This window comes from Antechinus flavipes, chromosome 2 (assembly GCF_016432865.1).
Source record: "Antechinus flavipes isolate AdamAnt ecotype Samford, QLD, Australia chromosome 2, AdamAnt_v2, whole genome shotgun sequence".
In the NCBI taxonomy this organism is placed as follows: Eukaryota; Metazoa; Chordata; class Mammalia; order Dasyuromorphia; family Dasyuridae; genus Antechinus; species Antechinus flavipes.
In genome coordinates, this window is record NC_067399.1 from 317,695,366 (window position 1) to 317,721,785 (window position 26,420).

Consider the following 26,420-nt stretch of genomic DNA (forward strand, 5'->3'; position numbering starts at 1 on the left):
ACCACCACCAAACCTCTGGCAAGTCCCCAGATCCAAAGGTTTCTTTTATGCTCTTCGGATCTCTGGATCTGGAATTGTTTAATCAATATTCAGAGGCAATGTGAGACTTACAAAGAATTATGTGTAAATAAAAAGCTATAATAAAAAAAGAAAAAAAGAATTATGAATATAGATCCTAACCTTAGGAAGTTTACCATCTAAGTAAACTAAAAAGAACATACCCAAACAAAGGAAAAAGTTATAACATAGTGTTCTATAAGTGTTCATTGTTTTCATGTGTTATAGCCACTTTGTGGCATAAATGTGTGTACATATATGTGCAAATCTTGAATCCACAACATGAATATAATGCTAGGTAATAAGGAAAATACAAATAACTAGATAATACTACATCATATAGTGGATAGAGGGCAAGATCTGAAGTCAGGGGGACCTAAGTTCACATCTGATCTCAATTACTTAGTCACTTAATCTATTTGCCTCAGTTTTCTCATCTGTAAAATAGAGATAATCATGCTCTCTTCCTCCTAGGGTTGTTGTGAGGCTCAAATGAGACCATACTTATAAAGTCTTTAGCAGAATACCTGGCACATGGTAAGTTTTTATTAGTTATTATTATAATTCTATATGGAGACAAGATATTACTATCTAAATCAAACTAACATACAAAGAAGTAGCTGTTAAGTGCTAAATGAAGGGGACAGACCAATAATTTACAGTAGTTTAGTAGTAGGAATACAAGTTAATATTTAACCTGTATCAAATTATTTATTGTCTTGGGGAGGATTGAGGTAATGGATGGAGGGAGGAAACTTTGGAAAATAAAGTTTTACAAAAATGTTGAAAACTATCTTTACATGTATTTGGAAAATAATTAACTAGTTAAAATGAAAAAAAAAAAGGAATACATGTTAACATGGAAATTTTCATAGAGAAAGTGGGTTTTGAGGTAAAACTTGAGGAGTAGGATCTGGAAAGATACTGAGAGATAGAAAAGGCAGATGCAAGTGGAGATACCAGCAGTAGACAGAGCACTGGACTTGGAGGTAGAAGGATTTGAGTTCAAATCTGACCCCAGATACTTATTAGGTATAAGACCCTAAAATTACTTATCTTCTGCCTCAGTTTCCACCTCTGTAAAATGGGGATAATCATAGTACCTCCCTCCCTGGGTAGTTGTGAGGATCAACTTACATAATACTTGTAAAGTGCTTTGCATGGTGCCTGATATATAAATGTTTATTCACTTCCCCTTTCCTAGGGAGAAAAAACAATATAGACAGAATGCAGGAATGGGAAAGCACCAGGGGATTATTTTTCATTTTATAACATGAACAATGGGAGACAGCATAGCATATACAATAATCAGGATTCCCCCAAACATAGCATCATTTTGAGTGTCACTTTTTAAAAACTCCATGTTCACCCAGCTTGATATAAATAGACAATGTTAGAGCTGAACCTTAGAGATCATCTAGCCCAGGGGTCCTTAACCAGGGGTTAATGAACTTTTTTGGGGGAGGCTTTTTAATAGTATTTTATTTTACTAAATGCATGCAAAGAGAATTCTCAACATTCACCTTTGCAAAACCTTGTGTTCCAAATGTTTCTCCCTCCCCTCTCTTGCCCCTCTCCAAAAAAGCAAATAATCTGATACAGGTTAAACATGTGCAATTCTTCTAAACAAATTTCCACATATATCGTGCTAAACAAACAAACAAACAAATCAAATCAAAAGGGGAAAAATAAAGAGAAAGGAAAAAAACCAAGTAAACAAACAAAACAAAACAAAGGTGAAAATACTATGCTTTGATCCTCATTCAATCTCCACAATTCTTTCTCTGGATAGAGATGGCACTTTCCATTCCAAGTCTATTGGAATTGCTTTGAATCACCTCACTGTTGAAAAGAGCAAAGTCCATCACTGTTGATTATCACATAATCTTCTTGTTATAGTCAGTGAACTTAAAAAAAAATTGATAACTATATTTCAATGTAATTGATTTATTTTGTAATCTATGTACTTTATTTTATGTATTTTTTTAAAAAATTGATTCTGAGAAGGAATCCATAGCATCTATCTGAATGCCAAAGATATTTATGCTTCATTTCCCCACCAAGAGATTAAGAACCTGTGATAGAACCCAACTACTTTTTTTAAAAAAATAAGTTTTTATTGACAGAACCCATGCCAGGGTAATTTTTTACAACATTATCCCTTGCACTCTCTTCTGTTCCTATTTTTCCCTTCTCTCCCTCCACCCCCTCCCCCAGATGGCAAGCAGTCCTATACATGTTGAATAGGTTACAGTATATCCTAGATACAATATATGTGTGCAGAACCGAACAGTTCTCTTGTTGCACAGGGAGAATTGGATTCAGAAGGTAAAAATAACCCGGGAAGAAAAACAAAAATGCAAATAGTTTACATTCATTTCCCAGTGTTCTTTCTTTGGGTGTAGCTGCTTCTGTCCATCTTTGATCAATTGAAACTAAGTTAGATCTTCTCTTTGTCAAAGAAATCCACTTCCATCAGAATACATCCTCACACAGTATCGTTGTTGAGATATATAATGATCTCCTGGTTCTGCTCATTTCACTTAACATCAGTTCCTGTAAGTCTCGCCAGTCCTCTCTGTATTCATCCTGCTGGTCATTCCTTACAGAACAATAATATTCCATAACATTCATATGCCACAACTTACCCAACCATTCTCCAATTGATGGGCATCCACTCAGTTTCCAGTTTCTAGCCACTACAAACAGGGAGAACCCAACTACTTTATTTTATAAATGAGGAAATGTGACTCAGACACTTCCTAGCTGTGTGATCGTGGACAAGTCACTTAACTCAGTTTGCCTTAGTTTCTTCATCTATAAAAGGAGCTGGAGAAGGAAATGACAAATCACTTCTGTGTCTTTGCCAAGAAAACCCCAAATAGGGTCACAAAGAGTCATTTGAGATGGAATTGATTCAATGAAGGCAAAGTGTGTGAAGTCTCTACTGCTAACCTGCTAGGTGATTTTGGGAAAATCATTTTAGCATCTCTGTGGCCCCATTTCTTTTAAAATGAAGGAGTTCCTAAATGATCTTTAGAGCAACTTTTACCATGAATATTCCCTGATTCTATGATTCATTCAGAAATTTTTGACTAAGCACTTTCTCTATTGAACCCCACAGTGCTAGGTGTTTAATATGACATAGTCCCTGTCCCTAAGGAATACACACACACACACACCCCTATAAATATTTGTAGGCCTATATCTATCTATCTACCTTTTTTTTTTTTTTTTAACCAGGGTTAGGAAAAGGTTACAACACATTTCAGAGATAGGTAAAGCACAAGAAAGAGTATGATTGGAGCAAAGTAGAGAAACAGACAAAATGCCAGAGAGATTTTCAAAAAGTGAACACTTTCCATTGAGAAGAGTGACCCTGGACAAACCACTTAATCCTGTTTGCCTCAGTTTCCTAATCTGTACAATGAGCTGAGGAAGGAAAGGGCAAATCACTATAAGCATCTTCATCTAGCATGGTCTCAAGTGGAGTTATGAAGAACTGGATGTAACTGAAAGACAATTGAAAAAAATCTAATCCAAGTTGACTGAAATGTAAAGTATATGAAAGTAAATAATGGGAATCAAGGGTAAGATAGTAAGAAATTTGGGACTGAGTATGGGAGATAGAAAAGAGGTAAGATCAAAACTGATTCTCAGGTTTCAACTCGAGGTAATAGGAAGGTAATAAGTGATACCATCAACTAAACAGGAATGTCTGAATCAGAGTGGAAGCTTTTGGAGGAAGATGATTAGCCTACTTTTGGACATGTTGAGTTTGAGACATTGGCCAAACATTCCAGCAGAGATGATACTGAAAGAACAACTATTTAATAAGTGCCTATGTGCCAGGGACTGTCATAGACATTGAATGTGCCCATGTTCAAAACATAAAAATGAGTAACAATTTCTTCCCAGTTGGAGTTTACATTCTACTGAGAGACATCTTTCCAGAAGACATGGATATAGGGCTTAGACTAGCTGACTGAAGAGATAGTACAGTATCTAGAATACTAGCCCTGGTGAGGGGAGGAACAGAACTTAAATCTAGCCTCAGATACTTGACTTAACTTTGTGACCCAGGGAAAATTGTACAGTATTTTATATATGCTAGACTTAATAAATGTATGTTTTCTTCTTGTTAACCCATAGAAAAAGAAAAAGCATCCTGACTCCTCCTCCACCCCCAAGGAAAAATACCTAATTTTGACTGTTATTTGGTCCACATTGGGAGGGGGGGAATATAGACTATGGATTCAAATTCAGATCTTACTTCTGACCCTACAAGTCATATTCCCCAGGAGATACATGATGAAATGTTATCTCTCTTCTGATAAGAGAAGGGAAGAAAGATATACATTTCTGGATGCATTGTTGTATTGATTTATTTTGCTCAACTATGTTTACTTTTTAAAAGGGTTTTTGTTATTTATTTTGTTTTTCTATGGGAGGGGGCAAGGGAAAAAAAAAAAAAGGAAAGGCTAAATAATAGTGATGCCAAAAATAAGATGGCTATTGAAACATGTTTTTAAATGCAAAGAAGGAACCAGAAAAAAAAATGTGGAAGTATAAACAGAACAGTTTTCAAAGTAATATATAGAATTTATCACATACTTTCAAAAATGGCATGAAATGGAGATTCATATTCTCATAGAGACTCCTCTTTTTGTGTTCTGCTGCATGCTTAGAAATGTTTTTATTGTTTCAGGTCAGAATAAAAAATATTTTAAATATATAAAACAAACAAGTATTTACCAAGAGTCTATTATAAGGACAACTAGGAGGCACAGTGGATAGAGCCCTGAAGTCAGGAGGACCTGAGTTCAAATCTGGCCTCAGACACTCAAAACTTCCTAGCTGTGTGACCCTGGACAAGTCACTTAGCCCCAATTACCTCAGCAAAAAAGAAAAAAATAAGAATGTATTATATACAAGGCACTGGGAAAATTCAAAGACAGATAACAAAAATAGTCTCTGTTCCATAATTTCTACAAACAAGAATTTCAATCAATCATTAAATGTTTCTTAAGATGCTACTATGAGCCAGGTACTATGCAAAATGCTGAGGAGACAAAAAGAGGCAAAAGCTGCTCCCCGCCTCAAGAAGCTCATGCTCTACTGAAGGAGTCACCAAGCAAGCCCCTTAACCTCAGTGCCTCAGACTAAGACAGATTACAGAAGGTAGAATCTGTGCTGATGAGAGAACTCCCCAAGCCAGAGTTCTGAATGCAGAAGAAATCATAGTCCTTCCATATAGCTGTATGTTCGTTCTGACCAAGACATTAAAAATGTAAATCAAGAAAAATTATTTCCAAAGGAAATATCAAATCTATCTTGAGAACAAAAGAATATGCAATAGTCTTGCTGCGAGGTTCTCAAGAAGGGTAGAACTTGGAAATTATTAGCAGTGATCCAGCATTAGAAAAGGTGACTAAGGAGCAGCTAGGTGGCGCCATAGTGCAGAGAGCACTGGGCTTGGAATCAGGAAGACTCATCTTCATCAGTTCAAGTCTGACCTCAGATTGTTAGGTCTGTGACCTTGGGCACATCACTTAAGAGAGAAGAGGGAGAGAGAGAGAGAGAGAGAGAGAGAGAGAAGGAGGGAGGGAGAGAGGGAAGAGAGACAGAAACAGAGACAGAGAGAGAGAGACACAGAGAGAGACAGAGAGAGACAGAGACAAAGAGAGAGAGACAGAGAGAGACAAAGAAGGAAGAAAAGAAGAAAGAAAATGACTTACATGGGGTTAGGAGAATCAAGATCTGAAATAGTATAGGCTGGTTTATTAGTTTATTAGTTAAATGACAGGTACAAGAGCTAGCCCAGGGAAGTCAAGCCTTTAAGATCAAGTTGGAATCTCTCAATCTATCTCCTACACGTTAATCTGAACACTGGGGCCAATTCACACATCTATCCCGCATAATCTGCCACTGAAGAAACTTAAACTCAACATACTCAAGTCTGAGCATTACATTTCTCGCTAAGCTATCAAGCTGACACATTGTATTGAAGTATCCAAGTATCCAAGTACTGAACTTAGAATCAGGAAGATCTGAGTTCAAATCTTACCCCATTGACTGTGTGACTCTAAGGCAAGTCACTTAATCTCTCTTAGCCTGTACATTTCCTCCTCTGTAAAATGAGGATAATCATAGCACTTACCTCCAGGATGGGAAATGAGGATTGAATAAGATAGCACATGACTCAAGCACTTTGCAAACCTTAAAACATATACTGTTTTATAAAACATATACTTAAAACATATACTTATATACTAAGTCTGCCAACCTTTACCCATCTTTCATGTTGTATCTTTGACAGCCCTTCTCTGTTTCACACTCTCCTACCTCCACACATATTCTCATGTTGTTCCTTTTTGTCCTGAATGTCTTCCAGCTCTCTTTTCTCTTATTCAATTACTGCTACCTTTTAAGAACCAATTCAAATGAAACCTCCTTCAGATGGTTTTCCCAGATCCACTACTCCCCTATGGACCCCACTCTGCACTTTCTTTGTAATTCTAACCATACATGTGACATTATATGTTGAGAAGCAGCTATCTATAGTGACAGGACTAACCTTGAATTCAAAAGATGCAGATTCAAGTCTTGACCCAGCTATACAGTTGCCATATAAACATGGGCAACTCAGGCAACTCTCTAAGACTAACTTGGTAGAGTAGTTTCTGTAGTAGCAGTTCTCTACATTTATGAAATCACAAGCTTGAGCCAAAAAATTTGCATTTGTTGGGATAGGATTAGGTGGCATAGTAGGTAGAGTGCCAGAATCAGTCACTAGCTCTGTGACCCTGGGCAAGTCACTTCATCCTGTTTGCCTCAGTTTCCTCATCTGTAAAACGAGGGAGAAAGAAGGAAATGGCAAATCACTCCAATATCTTTGCCAAGAAACAAACACCAAATGAGATCCTGAAGAGTTGGACCCAACTGAAATGACTTAACAATAAATAAGGCTGTTAGCACCTTTTAAAATTTCCTTCTTGTGCAAAGCTCTACTGACCCTACCTTAGATATCCCTCTGGAACCTCTGATTTGGCCTCATTACCTGGAGTTCAGCAACCACAAACATGGACAGTATTCGCTCCTAAGCCAATGCCTCAAAGTAGCATTTGCCAATAAACTCAGGCACTAAAGAAAAACAGTCATCCATTCATTCATTCAACACGTATTTATTAAGCACTTACTGCATAAGATAGTCTGGACTAGTTTCTGGGAGAGATACAAAGATGACAGACTTGGTCCATGACTTTTACAACAAACAAAATTACTCCTACTTTCCTTTCCTTTCCTTTCCAATGGCCTTCCATGGGGACCTTCATGATTATGGTGATTATTTCACTCTCTTGCAATAAGAAAATACCAGATCCTTTAGTGATAATGGGAAGTAAGGGCATGGATGAGGAGGTCACAAGGTAACTTTGGTAGATATAAGTAGGTATCGCCCTGGTTTTGCTCACATTTGGAAATTTCTGTCCGTCTGGAGACCTGTCTCTCTGCTCTCAGGGAGAAGAGTGTCCCCTTCTGACTAACCTACTACACTCACCCTTTGCAGAAACTCTGTCCTCTCTTTCTTTTTGTTCCGGCATCGAGCTGCTGCTACTTTGTTCTTCTCCCGGCGCCTTTTCCTCCGCTCCTCTTCCTCATCTAGCTGTTAAGAGCAAACATAAGAGTTGAGAAAATGCACCTCTATCCCTTTCTTGAGGGACTATGGATGTGGAACAAGACATATACTGTCAGACAAAGCTGATGTACTCATATGCATGAGAGCACAGGTACATTTGCACAGACAAACAAACAATGTACTTAAAATTAGAAGGGCTACAGTTGGGAAAAAATCTTTGCAGCAATTTTCTCTCTTAAAAGTCTCATATCTAAGATACACAAGGAACCAGTTCAAACTTATCAGAACAAGAATTATTCCTCAATAGATAAATGTTCAAAGATTATGGACAAAGAGTATTCAAAAGAAGAAACCCTAGAACCGAGAAAATCAAGGTGCATAAGGAAAAAACCCGACCAATAATTAGAGAAATGCAAATAAAAACAACTGGAGGTTTCAGTTCACATCCATTGTACTGGCAAAGATGATAATAAAGTAAAGGAGATCTTTAGGAAAATAGGTACATAATGAATCATTAGTGGGTGGAGCTATGAATTAGTCCAGCCATTCTGGGAAACAATTTGGAACAAAGACAATAAAATGTATATATACCTTTTCACTCAGAAAAAGGACAAGTTCTATGAACCAAGATATCAAAGAAAGAGGAAAAGGATTCATATATACACAAATATTTATGGCAGCTTTTTTCTCCCAGCAAAGATCTGGAAACAAACAAGATGACCATTCATTGGAAAAGGGCTGAATTAATTATAACATATAGATGTGTTAGAATATGATAATGATAGCTAGAATTTACATAATGCTCTAAGATTTACAAGAGCTTTATACATGTTATCTCATTTGATCCTCAGGACAACTCTGTAAGAGAGCTGCCTTTATTATCCCTATCTTGTGTCTTGCTAACTCCAAGTCTAGCACTCCATCCACTATGATATATTGTTCTGTAAAAAATAACGAAGGGAATGGTTTCAAAGAAACCTGTGAAGACTTGTATGAATGGATGAAGAATGATGCAAGTGGAACCAAGACAATTTGAACAATAACACTGTAAAGGAAAACAACAAAACAAAAGAATTTAGAACTCCTATCAGAGCAATGACCAACAATGATTCCAGAGGATTGATGACAAAGATGGGACCCATCTGCTAGAGAGGTGATGGAATTACATCTACATTCTAGACACAGACAATGTGGGAATTTATCTTGTTTGACTGCATATTTGTAACAAGGCTTTGGTTACTCTACTTAACTTTGAAGAGAGAGCTAGAGATAGGAAATAAAAAGAAACAAAAAAGGTACATTGAAGCATTTTCTTAGTTTCCTTATAGGTTTTCTTGTTCTCTGCTAGTACTTTTTACTTTTTTCTCCCCCCCCTTTTCCTCCCATCTCCCCCAAGAAGGCTATATACATACATATATACATGTATATATTGCACCTAGATCTTTTTTTCCTCTTTCTTTTTAAATCTTTGTCATAAGGTATGACTTGCAAGGTAAGGGAGAGGGAACGGGAAGTTTGTGGAAAGGAAGATGATATAAAAGCAAAAAAAATCAACAAAAATTAAATGTTTTTGAGAAGCACAGACAGCCACAAGTCAGACTACAGAACCAGGCAGTTTAACTGGGTCCCAACAAGACAACTGCCTCCCAAGATTGCCTGCTGAGACTGAGGCTTCCTTATTTCCAGCAAACATCACCTATTACAAACCAGTACAGAAGACGTATCCTAGGCTGCCAGACCAAATGACTTGGTCTGAGAAGAAGGGAAGCCCTCCATATTAAGTCTAAGTCATCAGCAAAGCCAGTGAGGGACTTTCCCAAGTATAGAAGATTCTTCTCACAACACTGAAGGAACAATAGTTGCAGCTTGGGTACTACCATCTGTCTATACAAAGGGCAGCAACCCAATAGGAGATGAAGCCAACTTTTCTACTGTTATCCTAAGCCACTCCAAGCCCTCAGGGCAGATTTTCCAGGTCACTGACTTTCAGATACTTCTTAAAGAAAGTCTCCTTTTGGCATGAGCTCAAATTTCACAACTCTTTACATTTTTTTCTCCCATCATGCTTTCTGTAAATGCTGCCTTAACTTGACCATGTTTCCAGAATTTCATTTTTCATCCTTGGTGGTGTACACAAACAACACTCAGATCCTGCTCCTTTTCCTTCTGAGTAGTCTCTTGAGTCCTCTTCCTTCCCCTATCCCTTCCCCACCATTTTTTCATTCTTTTCTCTAACTTTTCCCTCTATAACTGGTTCCCACTTCCCCTGAAGTTCTTTGTTAGTGGATCCCTTCAGGCTTCCTAAACCACAATTTAGGAAATAAATTTGTTCAAAAACCTTCAGTGGCTTCCTATTGTCTGTAGGGTAAAATACCAATTCCTCTGTTTGACATTTAAAGCCTTTTACAATCTGGCTCCAATCTACTTTTCCAGGCTCAGTGTAAATTATTCTTTCACATTTTAGATTTCCACTAAACTGCTTCCACTTGCTCTCCATACACCACATTCCATCACCTTGCCCTCAACAATGGACATTTCCCAAGCCAGGAATGTATGCCATCCTTACCTTCAAAATTCAGCTCAAGCACAACTTCTTACATTCCATCTTTCTTAATCTCTCCCAGGTTCCCAGAGCCTTCCTCAGCTCTCTAATTAAATTGTGTACATTGTATATTTACTTATAAAAGGTAAACTCCCTGAGGGGAGGGATTATTTCATTTTTGTTTTCACATTCATGGCACTTAGCCCAGTACTTGACACAGGGTATATATTTAATATATATTTAATTGAAATAGAGCTCCAGTGTTAGGAAGGTCAGTCTTGTTCCCTATCACTGAAGGAATTTTTTATTTTTATTTTTTAATCTTTTCATGAAGATGTCATTCTGCAGTTAGGAATTCAGGAATCCACAGTGCATGGAGGTGATAAAGTGGGTGGAGGGCCAGGTCTGAAGTGAGAAATTGACTTTTCTTCCTGAATTCAAATCTGGCCTCAGACAATTATTGGCCTTGTGATCCCGGGCAAGCCACTTAACCCTGCTTGCCTCAGTTTCCTCATCTGTAAAATGAGCTAGAGAAGAAAATGGCAAACTATTACAATATCTTATCCCGAAAACCTCAAATGGGATCACAACGAGTCAGACATGACTGAGAATGACTGAACAATAAGCACAAAAGGGAAAAGACTGTCACTATCAAAATTGTCTTTAAATTACCCCAACCTACTGCTCTTAATTTGAACTCTGTATCATACCTAAAAATGACCAATTAACTGCCAACAAAAATTATAGTTAGAAAATACAGCCTGCCTTTCTGGTCTTGGGACACTTTAGGGTCAAAGGTTGTTTGAGAAGTAGCCAAATCCCTATAGGCTTGCCAACTCTCTCACCTCTGGAGCCAGGAATGTGACTCCAGCAGCCTCAGGCCTGGACTAAGCAAGAGCCTGGTTGAACAGGATTCCAGCCAGGAAAATGAATGGCTCCAGTCACCCAGAAACACAAGCATCCTCTGAGAAGCCTAGGGCAGACAACTCAGGCTCATAATACAGAGTTCCCAGCAGGTCTCAAGTCCAGGGAATTCTTCCTCTTTTACTGTATACCTCCTAGGCAGAGCCTGAAGGATCCTGTCCTGTTCTCACTCCACTTCAGGAGGCTGATTAGAGAAAAAAAATTATCATCACCCCTGAGCACAGGTGGCTGTCAGTCAGAGAGAAATTAGCTCTCCGGTTGCAATGTCCCAGATGTCCTCTAAACCAGGAGAGGGGCAGTGGATGGGACGTATGTAGGAGCCATGATGAAATCTTCACTATTTAACCTCAGCCAGAGTAACGCTGAGGTAACATTGATAGGGAGAGGAAAGGGAAGGAACTAGAGGAAGTAGCTACCAGCAGTGCAATCCCACTCATGGTCAAGGAGGTTTGCCCACAAACTGCCAAGATGGTATGCAACCGGAGTAGACTTGCTGCTGGACAAATAAAACCCTGAACCTCTCTTCTATCTTCCACTCCCATTCTTTCAGGGACTATAGTGATCAAGTTTTATTCTCCCATCTGTTATTTACAAAAGCCAATTCTTTCCACAAGGATACAGAACCTGTAAGGGCCAAATCCTGGCCATCATAGTCATGATGAAATAGTAGTTGTATCACTTTTCATTGAACCTCATACTCTCTAAGCAAATCTCTAATATGTAAGTTGCAAAACTATTGCAGATCTGTTGGTAGAAGAAATTTCTTCATTCTGGAACTTTTAATACCAATGAAATCACAAGTCCAGATGTTTATATTATTTTTATCATCATCATCAGTATGTATTATACAATTCTTTCTCTTCCTCCTCACCACTCCCTATTTTAATCAGGTAGTCTCACCTATTTCTTATCTATATCAGGTCAACTAAGTTTGGGAATGGGTTCCTACCTTGACAAAAATCATGGAAAAGCTCCTGAGCAGCAGTAAGGCATTAGCAAATGCCTTTTTTTGAGAGTAGTGATGCTTGCAACTTTTTGCTTATATTTCCACTTGGTCTTTTATTTTCTGGTCTCCTTGCCTAAATCCCTAATCCTTAAGGCTTGTTTTTCCACTAAAACTCTGATCCTACCATTTCCTGGCTTTGACCTTGGGTGCTAGTATATGACTCTACTCTGTACTGCCACTGAGACAGCTTCCAGGGTCATTCTGAAAGTCAGGGTGATGTACATATTAAGAAGAGCATTGTGGACTGAGTCAGGACATGGGCTCAAAGCTTCGCTCTACTCCTTATAACCTTCTGAATATCTCAATTTTCCCCACTGCAATATCAAGTGGTCAAAAAAATTTAATTCAATCGTCAAACATTTACTAACCATATAATAAGTACTAGTCTAATAAACACAAAATGAAATAGTCTCTACTTTCAACTAGGTTTACATTCTACTGGGGAAGAAGGGAGAATCGATGATTTCTAGCTTTCATTTCAGTGTTGAATTCTGTGAGGTTAATCTCAGACTCAATTAACTCCTACATCTACCCCTTATTTGTCTGTCCTTTCCTCAATTTGATTCTATTGGTCCCATTTCCTCATTTAATGCTCAATTTAATGTTTTCAATATAATATTAATACCACCAAAAAATATACAAAGTTTCTAAATCTCAATCATTTTCCATCCTACATATCCCATGTAGTATGTCCCAATGTCTCACAATAGTTATGATTAGATCTAGCCTAAATACCACTTAAAGGTATTTCAGTTGTCTTTCTTCGTAAGAAATTGAAAGTAGGAGCCAGTGTACCTTCACCAATTGTATCCTTGAAGACTAAACTAGTCTTTTTCTCTTCTCTATACCAACTAGCCCTAGTTCCTTTAAAAACAGATATTTATTTATTTTTAAATTTTATATTTTACTGACCTCCCTCCCTCCTCAAAAGTTCCTTTTAACTTTTCATTGTATGGTCTATTCCCAAGTCTTTAACCACTTAGATTTCTCTCCTCTGGACTCCCTAATATATTCATTTATCACTAAATTTGGATTTCTTTCACTTCTTTCACTATTCTTTAACATCTTTTAACTCTGTGGAGGTGAAAAGTGATCCATTAGGATGTGATTTCCTGGATAGTAGAGACGGATTTTATCTTTCTTTTTTGTATGTCCAGTGCTTGGTACAAAGATTGGCACATAGCCAGAGTTTGATTTAAAATGCTTGGTGACTTGACCATTTGCTTCTAAATCACATTTTAATCAACTGGCCAGCTCTACACACATATTCCAGCAAAAATCTAAAAATCACACCAAGTCCAATAATGATCAAGAAATACAACAAAAAAACCAAATAAAATAGCTTCTTCCACCCCAGAACTGAATAAAAAAGTCAACAAGATGCCCAAAAACAAAAGGAAAAGGGGCCACAGGAAAACTAGCAGAGGCAAACTAGAACATAAGCCTTTCATTAAGACCCGAGATAGGCTATTTACATGTGCCACCTTGTATTCAAAAGAATCCCCTGAGAAAGCCCCAGGGTAATTGGAAAGCCATAACAGCAATTTTTGAACTTCTAAGGAAAATTCAGGATAAGATCCTTAGGACTCTGTCTTTAGATGCTATAAAGATTGCCAAAAACCTAATTCTCTGAACTTCCAAGATAAAGGGAGATAAAGGGTAAGTTGGTAAAGGAACCTACATGGCCCAGGCTAAGACCAACCTGCACCAACCACCCCACTAAAAAGATGGCAGAAGGAGGAGCCTGGCCCTACCACAAAGCTCTGATCCAGGAGAGAAGAGTACACACAAGAAGATATAGAGTCCCAGGGGTCCTCAAACTATGGCCCGAAGGCCAGTTGCAGCAGCTCAGGATGTTTATCCCCTCGCCCAGGGCTATGAAGTTTCTTTATTTAAAGGCCCACAAAACAAAGTTTTTGTTTTTACAATAGTACCCTCCAACAGTTTGAGGGACAGTGAAGTGGCCCCCCATTTTAAAAGATCATATATACCCAAAAACCTAACCTAGAAGAAAAGTACAGAAGAAGAAAAATAAATTCGAACAGAAAGTGATAAACATTTCTAAAGCAACAGTCCTTGAAAATTAGAATAGAAAAAGCATAAATCCATACTTTTATGAGAAGCAAAAAGGATTAGAACAAAAATCAATAGACTGAAAATGCACAAGAAGATGTAAGTTATAAGTTATCAGAAACAATTGATCTGTAAAACAGGTCAAGGAGAAATAATTTAAAAATCAATGGAATCGGGACAGCTAGGTGGCACAGTGAATAGAGCAGCAGCCCTGAAGTCAGGATGACTTGAGTTCAAATGTGACCTCAGACACTTAATGCTTCCTGGGTGTGTGATCCTGGGCAAGTCACTTAACCCCAATTGCCTCAGCAAAAAACAAACAAACAAAAAAAACAGTGGATCAATGGGATCCCTGAAAACTATGATTTAAAAAAAATCTTGGAAACTGTTTCAAGAAATCACAAATAAAAATTGCCCAGTTCTGTTAGAACCTGAGGGCATAGTGAAAATAGAAAGGATTTGCCCAAGCACCTCCTGAAAGAAATCCCAGGAATGACTGAGGAATGTCATAGCCAAAATCCAGAGCTTCCTCATCAAGAAAAAATACTACTGATTGTAAAAGGATTTAAATTCTAAGGAACTGTAGTTGGAATCTCACAAAACCGATCTTGAACTGTGATGTTCCAAAAGGAAAATAGATAAAAGCATGCAACCAAGAATAACTTACCCTGCAATACTAAGTATAATCATAAAGGTGGAAAAAGTGGATCTTTAAAGTTCTGGAGGACTTGCAAGAATGTGTGATGAATTCCAAAATATATAAAGAGTTGACTCTATAAGAAATCAAACCACTCTCCAATTGATCAATGGTCAAAAATATGAACAGACAATTCTCAGATGAAGAAATTGAAACTATTTATAGACATATGAAAATATGCTCCAAATCATTACTAATCAGAGAAATGCAAATTAAGACAACTCTGAGATACCACTACACACCTGTCAGATTGGCTAGAATGAGAGGGAAAGATAATACGGGATGTTGGAGGAGATGTGGGAAAACAGGGGCACTGATACATTGTTGGTGGAATTGTGAACACATCCAGCCATTCTGGAGAGCAATTTGGAACTATGCTCAAAAAGTTACCAAACTGTGCTACTCTTTGATCCAGCAGTGTTTCTACTGGGCTTATACCACAAAGAGATACTAAAGAAAGGAAAGGGACCTGTATGTGCCAAAATGTTTGTGGCAGCCCCGTTTGTAGTGGCTAGAAACTGGAAAATGAAAGGATGTCCATCAATTGGAGAATGGTTGAGTAAATTGTGGTATATGAACGTTATGGAATATTATTGTTCTGTAAGGAATGACCAGCAGGATGAATACAGAGAGGACTGGCGAGACTTACATGAACTGATGCTAAGTGAAATGTGCAGAACCAGGAGATCATTATATACCTCAGCAGTGATACTGTATGAGGATGTATTCTGATGGAAATGGATCTCTCCGATAAAGAGAGCTAATTCAGTTTCAATTGATCAAAGATGGGCAGAAGCAGCTACACCCAAAGAAAGAACATTGGGAAATGAATATAAACTGCTTGCATTTTTGTTTTTCTTCCCGGATTATTTATACCTTCTGAATTCAATTCTCCCTGTGCAACAAGAAAACTGTTCGGTTCTGCACACATATATTGTATCCAGGATATACTGTAACCTATTCAACATGTAAAGGATTGCTTGCCATCTGGGGGAGGGGGTGGAGGGAGGGAGGGGAAAAATCGGAACAGAAGTGAGTGCAAGGGATAATGCTGTAAAAAATTATCCTGGCATGGGTTCTGTCAATAAAAAGTTATTTAAAAAAAAAAAAAAAGAATGTGTGATGAAAAGACTGGAGCTGAATAGGAACTGTGAAATGCAAACACAAGACTTGAAAAATGGACTCATATTCTAAAAGGGGAGAAGAAAAGAGTGTCTCTGAAGAAACCTAATGTCTTTAGAAAGTATTTGAGGATTTGGGGTTATATAGATTTCACCCTCTCGCTTTTCAATTCCCTTTTATATGTTGCCTTTCCCCTTTAGAACGTAAGCTAATTGAGGACAGGAACTGTCTTTTTGTTTTTGTTTGTAATTCTCAGTGCTTAGCCCAATACCTGGTACATAGTAAGCACTTAATAAATAGTCACTGACTAATAAATACTCAAAAACAATAATTATGATAGCAACATTTATGTGGTACTTGCTATGTACCAGGTTCTGTGCCAAGTGCCTTATAATTTATTATCTCATCTGATTCTCACAACAATCATGGGAGGCAAGTTCTGTTATTATCCCTGTTTTATAGGTAAGGAAACTGAGGCATACAAAAATTAAGTGAATTACTCAAAATAAAATAGCTAGTAAGTGGCTTGAATGGAGATTTGTTAACTTGATTTGACTTAAGAAAAACAGAGGATCTGCATGGTGGTGGATTACTTCTGCTCTAAGGATTCTGTGTTTATAAACACTTACTGGTATGCTTCCCCCTCCACCCTCATGATTATTAGCCAATAATAATTATTAATCCAGACTTAACTAACCTCTATTTTAAAAATAATTTTTTTATTTAATAGTGTTTTATTTTTCCCATATAAAGACAATTTTCAATATTTATTATTTTTTTTTAAAGATTTTGAGCTCCAATTTGTTCTCCTTCCCCTCTCCCTAAGCCAGCAAGCAATCTTTTTAATCAGCTTCTAATAAGGAATATCTAATAAGGAGTGTAATAATAGTAGTTGGTATGAAACAGCCACCTTCCAAATTCTGTGATACAGTTTCCCACCAATATTTATAGAATGTGGACTCCGGCTTAGAAGTAAATGACCAGGGAATAACTCACAGCTTCTGGGTACTGAATATACTAGTCGTGTTCCCCTTAGACATGGGATAGTTTTTGTTAGACTTCTTAAAAAATTCAGAATCCTCTTTTCCTCAATGCACTTATTTTGTCCTCACCTTTCCATAGAGACACAGAAGGGCTCTAAAATCCTCCACCCTCTGAAGTTCACAAATCAAGAAGGAAAGAGGAAGAGACTGAGCCCAAGGCCAAGATCAAGGTTCTTCTTCTCTCACCTCTCCCTAAATACATTCTTACTTTGGGACCCTCCTGGGAACTTTGACTATTAAGCTATTAGACATTTAAATTCTGGAATTCCAAACTAGTTTGTTATTTTACTGAGTCCTCCCAGGACATGATCATTTTTTTCTCAACTAATACTAATATACTTTGGTGCAAGACATTGCCTCTTATCTAATGGCTTTCAAAGTTTTCTAGATTGATTAATCTGTACACCTAGCCTAAAGCCTATAACTAATAAATTCAGGAAAGATGTCTAGACGTCATTCACAACTAGCTCATAGATTTGACTGATTAATTTTATCACCTGACCTTTATCAAGACAGTAGCATCTTGTCACTTTAAGTAGGATGGAGTAAAAGATTGACACAAGCAAAGTTCTACACACACCCCCATTCTTACATATATAATAATAACAACATTGAAAAATTTTTTTGAAATACTTAGCAACTGTGATGAAAGCAACAGTAAACTACCATCATCAGAGGACCTGTGATAAAACATCTCACTCTCTTCTTGACAGAGAGATGATGGACTCAAGTTGTAGAGAGATAAACATTTTTTGATATACTTATTGTGTGAATTTTTCTTGTTTGACTATGCTTATTGGTTGCAAGACGGTTTTTCCTAATTTTGGGGTGGGAAGAGCATTGATTGATAGAAAAAAAGGAAAAAGAAGAGGAAAAAAAGGAGGGTCATTGAAATAAAATGAATTCACAGTCAAGCAGGAGAGTTTTGAAAATAATGGGCTGAGTCTTAATACTTGTCAAATACTTGTACATATCTATACATATCTATATCAAACAATATGGAACAAAGAGTGGTGGTTTCATGTAAAATTCTCATTTTGACTTTTACTTTGTACATGGAAATATTCTTTTTTTTTTTTTAACATTTAAGTATACGAGAAAAAATTTTTAACTAAAAAAAAAAAATCACACACTTTCCATCACACACTTGACAGTTGTTTTTTTTAAAACCTCAGCCTAAAAATGGGCTGTTGTACTTATGCTTACAATTCTTCATACATTCACAGCACAGAAAATCAGAGCATTTAAAGGAGGAAGACAAAATAGAGGACAAGTGAGAGGAAAAAGAGAAGACTACTTGAAACTCAATACCTTTGAAAAGTGCCACAGATTGACTCTATTTTTAGATAAGATTGGTATCCAAGTACCAACCAATTTCCTGTTCAGTCAGTCAATAAACATTTATTAAGCACCCACCTTGTGGCAGGGACTGTGCTAAATGCTGGGAATAAAAAAGGAAAGGAAACAGAAAGGAAAAGGAAAAAGAAGAGAAGAGAAGAAGAGAGGAGATGAAAAGAATGGAAAAATAATCCAGACCTTCAAGGAGTTTACAATCTAAAGGAGGAAGATGGAGCATAAAAGAAAGCTGGAAGAAGGTCCTTGGATGATTGTGTTTAGGGTAGTGAAGTAGGTAGGAAATAAAAGATGGCTGTCCTGGTGCCTCCCTTAAATGGAGATTCTGAGAGGGGTTCTCCAACTCTATCTTCTCCAATCAGAAGGAGGAGCCTCAGGAGAAAGGATACTGATGAGACATGAGTTCCAAGGTTGAAGCAATCTTGCAGGATGATGAATGATGAGGTTTCTTGGGGTGTAATGAATGATGTCAAAAGAAAAGAAGCTCAGTGAAAGATAGCTTTCCTAACCTTTATTCTCCAGAACCCACACCTCTAAATTCCAAAGGAAACTCCTGATTTTCAAGATTTTTCCTTATCAGATCATATTTTCCCCTAAGTTATGTTTTCTGTCTTTCACTAAAGCATTGGTGTCCAATACAAGGTTAATACCAGTATCAGAGAAATACACAATCATAGAATCTCAGGCCTTAGGGCCATTTGTCAAGTTCATACTTGAATGAGAATCTCTCTAAAACATCCCTGACAAATAGCCATCCAGCCACTTCCAGGAATAGGAACTTTGCTACTACCAGAGTGCCAAAGTCTTCATTACACAAAGAAGAAATGCTTTGAAGATACACTTAGAAAGCTCCTAGTTTGATAAAGTAGAGTCCAGATGCTGGAAATTACACAAGAGAGTCACAGAGGGACTGTGACAGGCAAAAATAGACAGAGATGGGGGAACTCAGTTTAAAATACATCACTGTCTAGTCTATAGGGGACTGGGACGGAGGTACAAAGAGCAAAACTCTTTCAGGCAAGAAGGTTGACCATCTCCAGAGAATGAACTAACTCAACCACTGGCCTCTGTGTATTTAGCAGCTACACATACTGCTCTTCAGCCATACCCAGGGATCTGAAAAAGAACAGCAGCAGCACAAAGCTGCAGTAGTGTCTTCATGCATGAAGGACAATGGGAGGAGGGAAGGAAGAGAGGGAAGAAAGGAAAGGGAGAGAGGGGGAGGAAGAGAGAAATGAGAGACAAATAGAGGCAGAGAGACACACATACAGAAGGAGAGAGGGAGGAAAAGGGACAGAGAAGGAGAGAAAGAGGAATGGGAAGGAGGTGAAGAGAGAGGGAGGGAGAAAGGGAGAGCGATAAAGAGAGAGAGAATACAAAAATTCAGAGAACACCCAAATAAGAAAAATAATAAAATACAAAATAAAGCAATAACAGAAGTAATAAATATAGAAAAAGACATCATAAATGAGACTTCTGAAGTAGTGATTTCCAGGGTGGGGCCAGAAGAAACAGAGATATTACAGGTGACAGCCCAAATATATCCCACTTTATATCTCTACAGATTGAAAATCTCTGTTCACCTTCAAAAAAGGGATTTTAGCAGTAGAGACATTTTTGAGAAGGAATGATGAGGGACCTGTTAGGGCTACCGAACTTCTACATGAAAGCTCCAGTTTGCAGGTTTAGAATCTACCAGATTTTGACTCTGGGGCTTAAAAAACTTGCCAAGCAGTGAATTCACCATAAAATTTCACCCCAGACCCTTTGTACATGAAAGGAGCCATGTTTCAACAGCAGAGACTCAGAGCATCCTGGAAAGTAAATACCTAAATACCAAACATACCAGACATTCCCCCAAATAAATGCACAGAGGAGCTAGGGGTGGGGTGATAGTGGTGGGGTGGCTCTCCCCTGCATATAAGACGAATAAAAACAGATCAGGCCAAAGGAGAGAGGCCAATATCTCAGCTGAGGGGGCCTCACACCATTACAGCATCACAATTCCCCTAAGCACTCCAGGGAAGAATGAAAAACTCCCCTTGGAATGCACATTCCACATTCAAGCTGACCCCATCCTTCCCTAAGGGCCCTTCTTGCCTCAAACATCTTCTCTCTGGTATTCAGCTACAGATGAAAACAAAGCATCCTCCCCCACCAGCCCCCACTCAGCTCCACAATGATGGGCCAGATCTGGCCTTTTCAACACAAGATGAACTTCTTCCTGTGAATAAACACATGTATCAATAAGAGTTTAAGGATTTTTTTTTTAAACCTTCCAAACATTTAGGATTTATAGCTCTGGGTTAAGTCATCCGGCAGTGTATGTTGTTTATTTTAAAAGGAGAAGGAATGGGGAAGAGAGAATGAGGGAAGTATGAACCTAACTTTCTGATTAGTTTTGCCTCTCCATCAGGAGGAAATACAGTGTGGTGGAAATAAGCACTACTTATGTGCCTGGCACTGTGCTAGCCATTGGACAGACATACAAAGAGTCCACAGTTTAAATAAATAAATAGGTACAAACAAGATACATTCAGATTACTTGGAGATAATCTCAAAGGGAAGGCACTAAAATTAAGGACTGGGAAGAGCATTCAATTAGGAAACAGCTGATTTAAAGGGAAGTGCCCTCGAAGGCCCCTTCTAGGGCTATTACTCTGTAGAGGAGGGATCCAAAAAGGACAATTCTTCCCTTTTTAAGAACTAGCTGTACTGTGGTAATTGCATCATTTGGGCCTTCATGTGCCATCTTACACACACACACACTCCTGACTCCACCCACATTTGCCCAGTAAAGCAACAGAACAATCTGTCAGAGGGAAAGGCTTCTGTGTTATGAACAAGGACACCTGACAAGGTAATCACTTTACCTGCCAACATGATTTACTTGACTTTCAGAAACCATGGTTTTGGACTAGATGAACACAGATAAGACTTTTCCCATGAAAACCTAGTCTTCATGGTGCACTATGGCACAAGTTTCAGCTAAATCAGAATCATGGAACGTTGGGCCTTAGGCCTTTGGAGAGTATCTATGGCAAGGGATTCTTAGGCTTCTTCCCTTTGAGATTATCTCCAATTAATTTGAATATATCTTGTTTGTACATATTTGTTTGTATATTCTCCCCATTGGACTATGGGCTCTTTGGAAAAAGGGACTGCCTTGCTTTGGATGCCCAATGGAGATTCCACAGAAAAAAATTCAGGGGCTTTGTGAATTTTAAAAAATATTTTGATTATAAAGATTTAGGCTTTGGGGATAAGGTCATGGATTCATGACCTAGATATAAAGGGACATATCATAAGAAAATTAGAAGAAGATGGATTCTATTGCCTATTAGACTTATGGACAGAAGAACAATTTATAAATAAATAAGAGCATTGTAAGATGTAAAATAGGTAGTTTTGATTATATTACATTTAAAAGGCTTTGTACAAATAAAACCAATATAGCCGAGATTAGAAGACAAACAGAAAACTGAGAGAAATTTTATGTAGACAGTTTCTCAGATAAAGGCCTCATATCTCAAACATATAGAAAACTTTGTTAAATTTATAAAAATTGATAAATGATCAAAGGATATGAATAGGTACTTTTTTGATGAAGAAATCAAAACTATATGGTTATACAAAAATGTTCTGAATCTCTATTGATTAAAGAAATGCAAATTACAATAACTTTGAGATATTATCTTATACCTATCAGATTGGCTAAAACAATAGAGGGGGAAAACAACAAATGTCAGAGGGGATATTGAAAAATTAGAATGCTGATTTAAAATTGGTAGAACTATGAACTGATCCAACCATTTTGGAGAACAAATTGGAATTATGTCCAAATATATCTTTTGACTCAGTAATACCACTATTAGGTCTGTTTCCTAAAAGGATAAGGAAAAAAAGATAAAGAACTTGTATGTTCTAAAATATTTATAGCAGCTCTCTTTGTGGTGACAATGAACTGGAAATTGCAGGGGTGTCCATCAATTGGGAAATGCTTAAACAAGATGTGGTATGTGATTGTGATGGAATACTGTTATGTAAGAAGGAAGGATGAACAGGTTGATTTTAGATAAACATGGAAAGACTTGCATAAAATAATGAAGAGTAAAATGAGCAGAATCAAGAGACCATTTATACTACAATAACAATATTATTCTAAGAGAAACTTTGAACAATGATGTCATTTTCAGGATTATAAATATTCAAATCAACTACAATGGATCTATGAAAGAAGATGCTATCCATAACAAGAGAATGAACTGATAAGTAGAAATATATATAGTACACATATTTAAGTCTATCCTTCTCTAAATTAGGATTGGGAATGAGGGAGAAAAAAATTATGCTGCAGAGAATAAAAGAAAACTTAGAAGGAAACAGAAAAGCAAGATAGCTTTGGAAAAGGATATATAGTGTGAAATGGAAATTCATGATTTTATACTGAATCCTCTTTTATGCATATGGATATGTTTTTTTTGTCTTTTAATATTTAAGTTCAAAATGAATAAAAATTTAAAAATAATACTTTGATCACTATATTTAGATATATCTGGTTTTCTTTGTAATTCTGTATATTTTATGCTGTGCATTTTCAAACATCATTCTGAGAAAAAATCTATTGATTTCACCTGGCTACCAAGGACTGCACAACACAAGCAAGTTTAAGGATCTCATTTTGCAGATGAAGAAAATAAGGTCTAGAAGGGTGAAGTGATTCATAAGTAAGACGGGAATAAGACTGGATGATGAGGACTGGAAGTCTAAGGTTCCTTCCAGTTCTCATGTCCATGATCCCACTTGACAAAGGTTATAGAATCTCCAAATCCCAGAGGTAGAAAAAACCTCAGAGATTGCCTTTCCCCATCCATCCTAGAAGCATGAATATCCTCTACAAATTTCAAATATGTTGTCATCTATATTCTGCACAAACATATCGAGTAATGAGTAAGTCTATTAATGAGTGAATGGCAGTAGTGATCCCAGGAGTTAGTCAGGGGCCAGGACTAAATGATCACGCTGCAATAACCATCTTTCTGAGAACAAACCTTGACAATCTATATGATTGCTGCATTTCCTAGGTGGAAGGTAAAGGGAAGCCAAAATCCTGGGTTAACAGACCCAGCTCTACTGATTTTAATCAAGTCCAAGTGGGCAAGTCCAAGTGTTACTCTGATCCTGTCCCCTCAAACTGCTGGTCAATGCCAAAAATCCCAGCCCTAGGTTAAGAGAGCTCAAAAAAGCACTAAATCTCTGATGTAGTGGGTAACTGGTCCAGGGACAGTAGGTTACAGCTATTCTCTCAGAACACTGTGAGGAACAGCCTGCATCTGGTGCTAAGAAAAGACCATTGTGTTGAGAAGAAAAGCCTAAGGCAAAGCAGTACATTTGGGTGACACCCAATGGAAACCATCCCACTAATGAAAACAACTGATGTTACAATAAAATGAGATGGAGACACTGTGGGTATAGGGCAATCTGTCTGACATAAGCAGAAAACATAACTTATAGGGGAAAACCAAAATGTTAGGATAGATACATATATAAACACACACAGAGACACATATATATTTACTGCAACAGTGTATAATGGCACAAGATAACTTTTCTTAACACTACCACGTGGCATGACAGGTTTGGACTTTGTTTCCCTTAAATGTAATCAAGCTTCTTTCATATCCTCAAAAGACCATTAGCAGAATCAAGGTAGCAAACCATCAGTGAAGGCAGGCAGATGAATACATCCAGAAGCAAAGCGATGAAGGAAAGTATCAACATTCTTTCACACTCAATTCCTGAGAAAAGTGTGCTTGCAATTCACCCATCAATATGCCTGAAACTCATCACTTCATGAATGCAAAGGGTGCTGCTATTGTCAGAAGTGTAACTAGTATGGAGTCACCAGCACTTTACCCTAGGACATGAAATTTAGAGGGGAAAAAAATCACATGTACCTTTCTTCAGCAGAGAGGAAACTGTGAGCTCAGACACTAAATGAGTAAGTTTTGATTTTGATTTCTGACGGACAGCAGAGAACAGTTTGTTCACTCCCTCCCTTTTTCCTTCCATCTCATTTATTAAAATCCTCAACCCACCCAATCCCATTAACTCCCCAGGGCCTTTCCCTCCCTCCCTGCTTTCCCCAAGGACCTCCTTTAGCAAGCAGCAACAGCTCCCTCAGTAAAGCTAAGTAATAATCCCATTGCTACCTTTCCTCCTGCAATTTGGGTGGGAGGGAATATTAAGGCTCAGATGCAGTAAAAAGAACATGGGACTGCAAGTCCTGCATATTGGATTAACTGAGAGATCTTTTCCAAATCTCTGATTAGAAGCCACTATAAATAACTAGTTCTCTCTCAACTGAATTTGCCTTAAAAAAAAATTCCAATCTCTAATTACAAATTGAGGGAAAATAATTTGTGCTTATCCCAGTTGGTTTGGTTTGTTGAAGAAATCAATTACCCCAAGCATTAATATTACTTACTATATCTTTGGACATTACTAAACTTAAAATTTCTCCTGACAAGAATTTGTCCTCCGTGGGGGGAAAAATACAGAGAAAAGCAAACCGTATGCAAGGATGTTCCAATTATAATAGGACAGTTAGGTGGTTCAGTAAATAGAGCACCAGATCTGGAATCAGGAGGACTCATACTAGCCATCTGATCCCTCAGTTCCTAATCTATAATATGAGCTGGAGAAGGAAATGGCAAATCATTCCATTATTTTTGCCAAGAAAATCCCAAATGAAGTCACGGAGAGTAGGACATGAGTAAACAAAAACATTCCAGAGGGAAATACTCCTTCAATATATGAGAATAGGACTAGAGTGCTATTCCTCCTGCCCTCAGTTATTCAAATGAAATAATGTTTTGTGTACTGTTCTATTTAACCATCTGAATTTAAATGACTTAAAAACAGAAATTGAAATTTCATCTGGAAGGCAGAAAATAAAATCTTTGGCTTACTTACTCTTCCAAAGCAAGCTCAGTTTTTAGACTATGCTCAGCAAAGATCCATGCCAATTATTTTTTGGCACAAGGCATCTATACATATGACTACAGGACCAGAAAAGATACAGCCTCCAGGTCCAGAGTTCTGAATTCCAGATGCTATAAATTCTTAGAAGTGACAACACTAAATTCGTTCATAGCCAGGAGCATGGAGATCAAGGAAAAAAGAAAGGCAATTTCAAGATGAGTGATTGGTATAATGAAATTGATGTAATTAAATTTCAGAAAGCGTGATTGATGTTAAAGGAATAGTTTAGCGATGTTGGGGCATGTGGCTCATAGTGAATTAAAGCACAAAAATCTTGTGCTGTGAAGAGGCTCTCCAGTCCTTAGGGAAGTGAGATCACCTTATTCAAATAACACTTCTGATGATATAATAATTATGGTAAATAAACGATAGGGCAGAGGCAGAAATGCTTACTAGTTCTCGAACCTTTCCCCTAGCATTCAATGACTGCTACAATATAAACAATATAAAAACCATATAACTTTTTGAACTTCGATTTATCCCATTATCCTCTAGGCTCTTCACACTAAAGCCAGATTGAACTATTCTTTTCCTTGGGAACATGTAATATGCTCTCTTGCCTCTGTGCCTGTTTCTATGCCTAGTGTGCCTGACTTTCCCATTTTGCTCAAGTCTTACCCATTCTTTATAAAAAGTATTGATATATTTTGTTTGAACATAATAGACACTTTCCAAACACTAAATGTCTTCATCCACACAAAACAATTCAATAAAATCATCTAATTCAGTGATTACAACTGATAGCACGTTCAGTTTCTGTTTCTGCTAACACTTAATAGAAAGACTATTTTATCTCTGATTATGCCCTACCCACGTTGTGTATTGTATTGGACCCTTGTCTTTGACACATTGTAGTTGGCACTGGACATACTGTTCTTTTGCTTTCTTTTTCTCTGCATTATTTGAACCAAGTCTTCCCATAT

General features: G+C 37.5%; 1 protein-coding gene across 3 annotated transcripts in view; it reads right to left on the reverse strand.

The window, feature by feature from the left end:
• JDP2 (Jun dimerization protein 2) overlaps positions 1 to 26,420 on the reverse strand; it is a 72,401-nt gene that overhangs the window by 10,343 nt on the left and 35,638 nt on the right. For 2 of the 3 annotated variants that reach the window (XM_051977575.1, XM_051977576.1), the window contains exon 3: positions 7,616 to 7,720. The exons of the other annotated variant lie outside the window; for it this stretch is intronic. In XM_051977575.1, the coding sequence (XP_051833535.1) occupies positions 7,616 to 7,720 (105 nt within the window). The remainder of the gene's footprint in view (positions 1 to 7,615; positions 7,721 to 26,420) is intronic. 3 annotated transcript variants of the gene reach the window in all.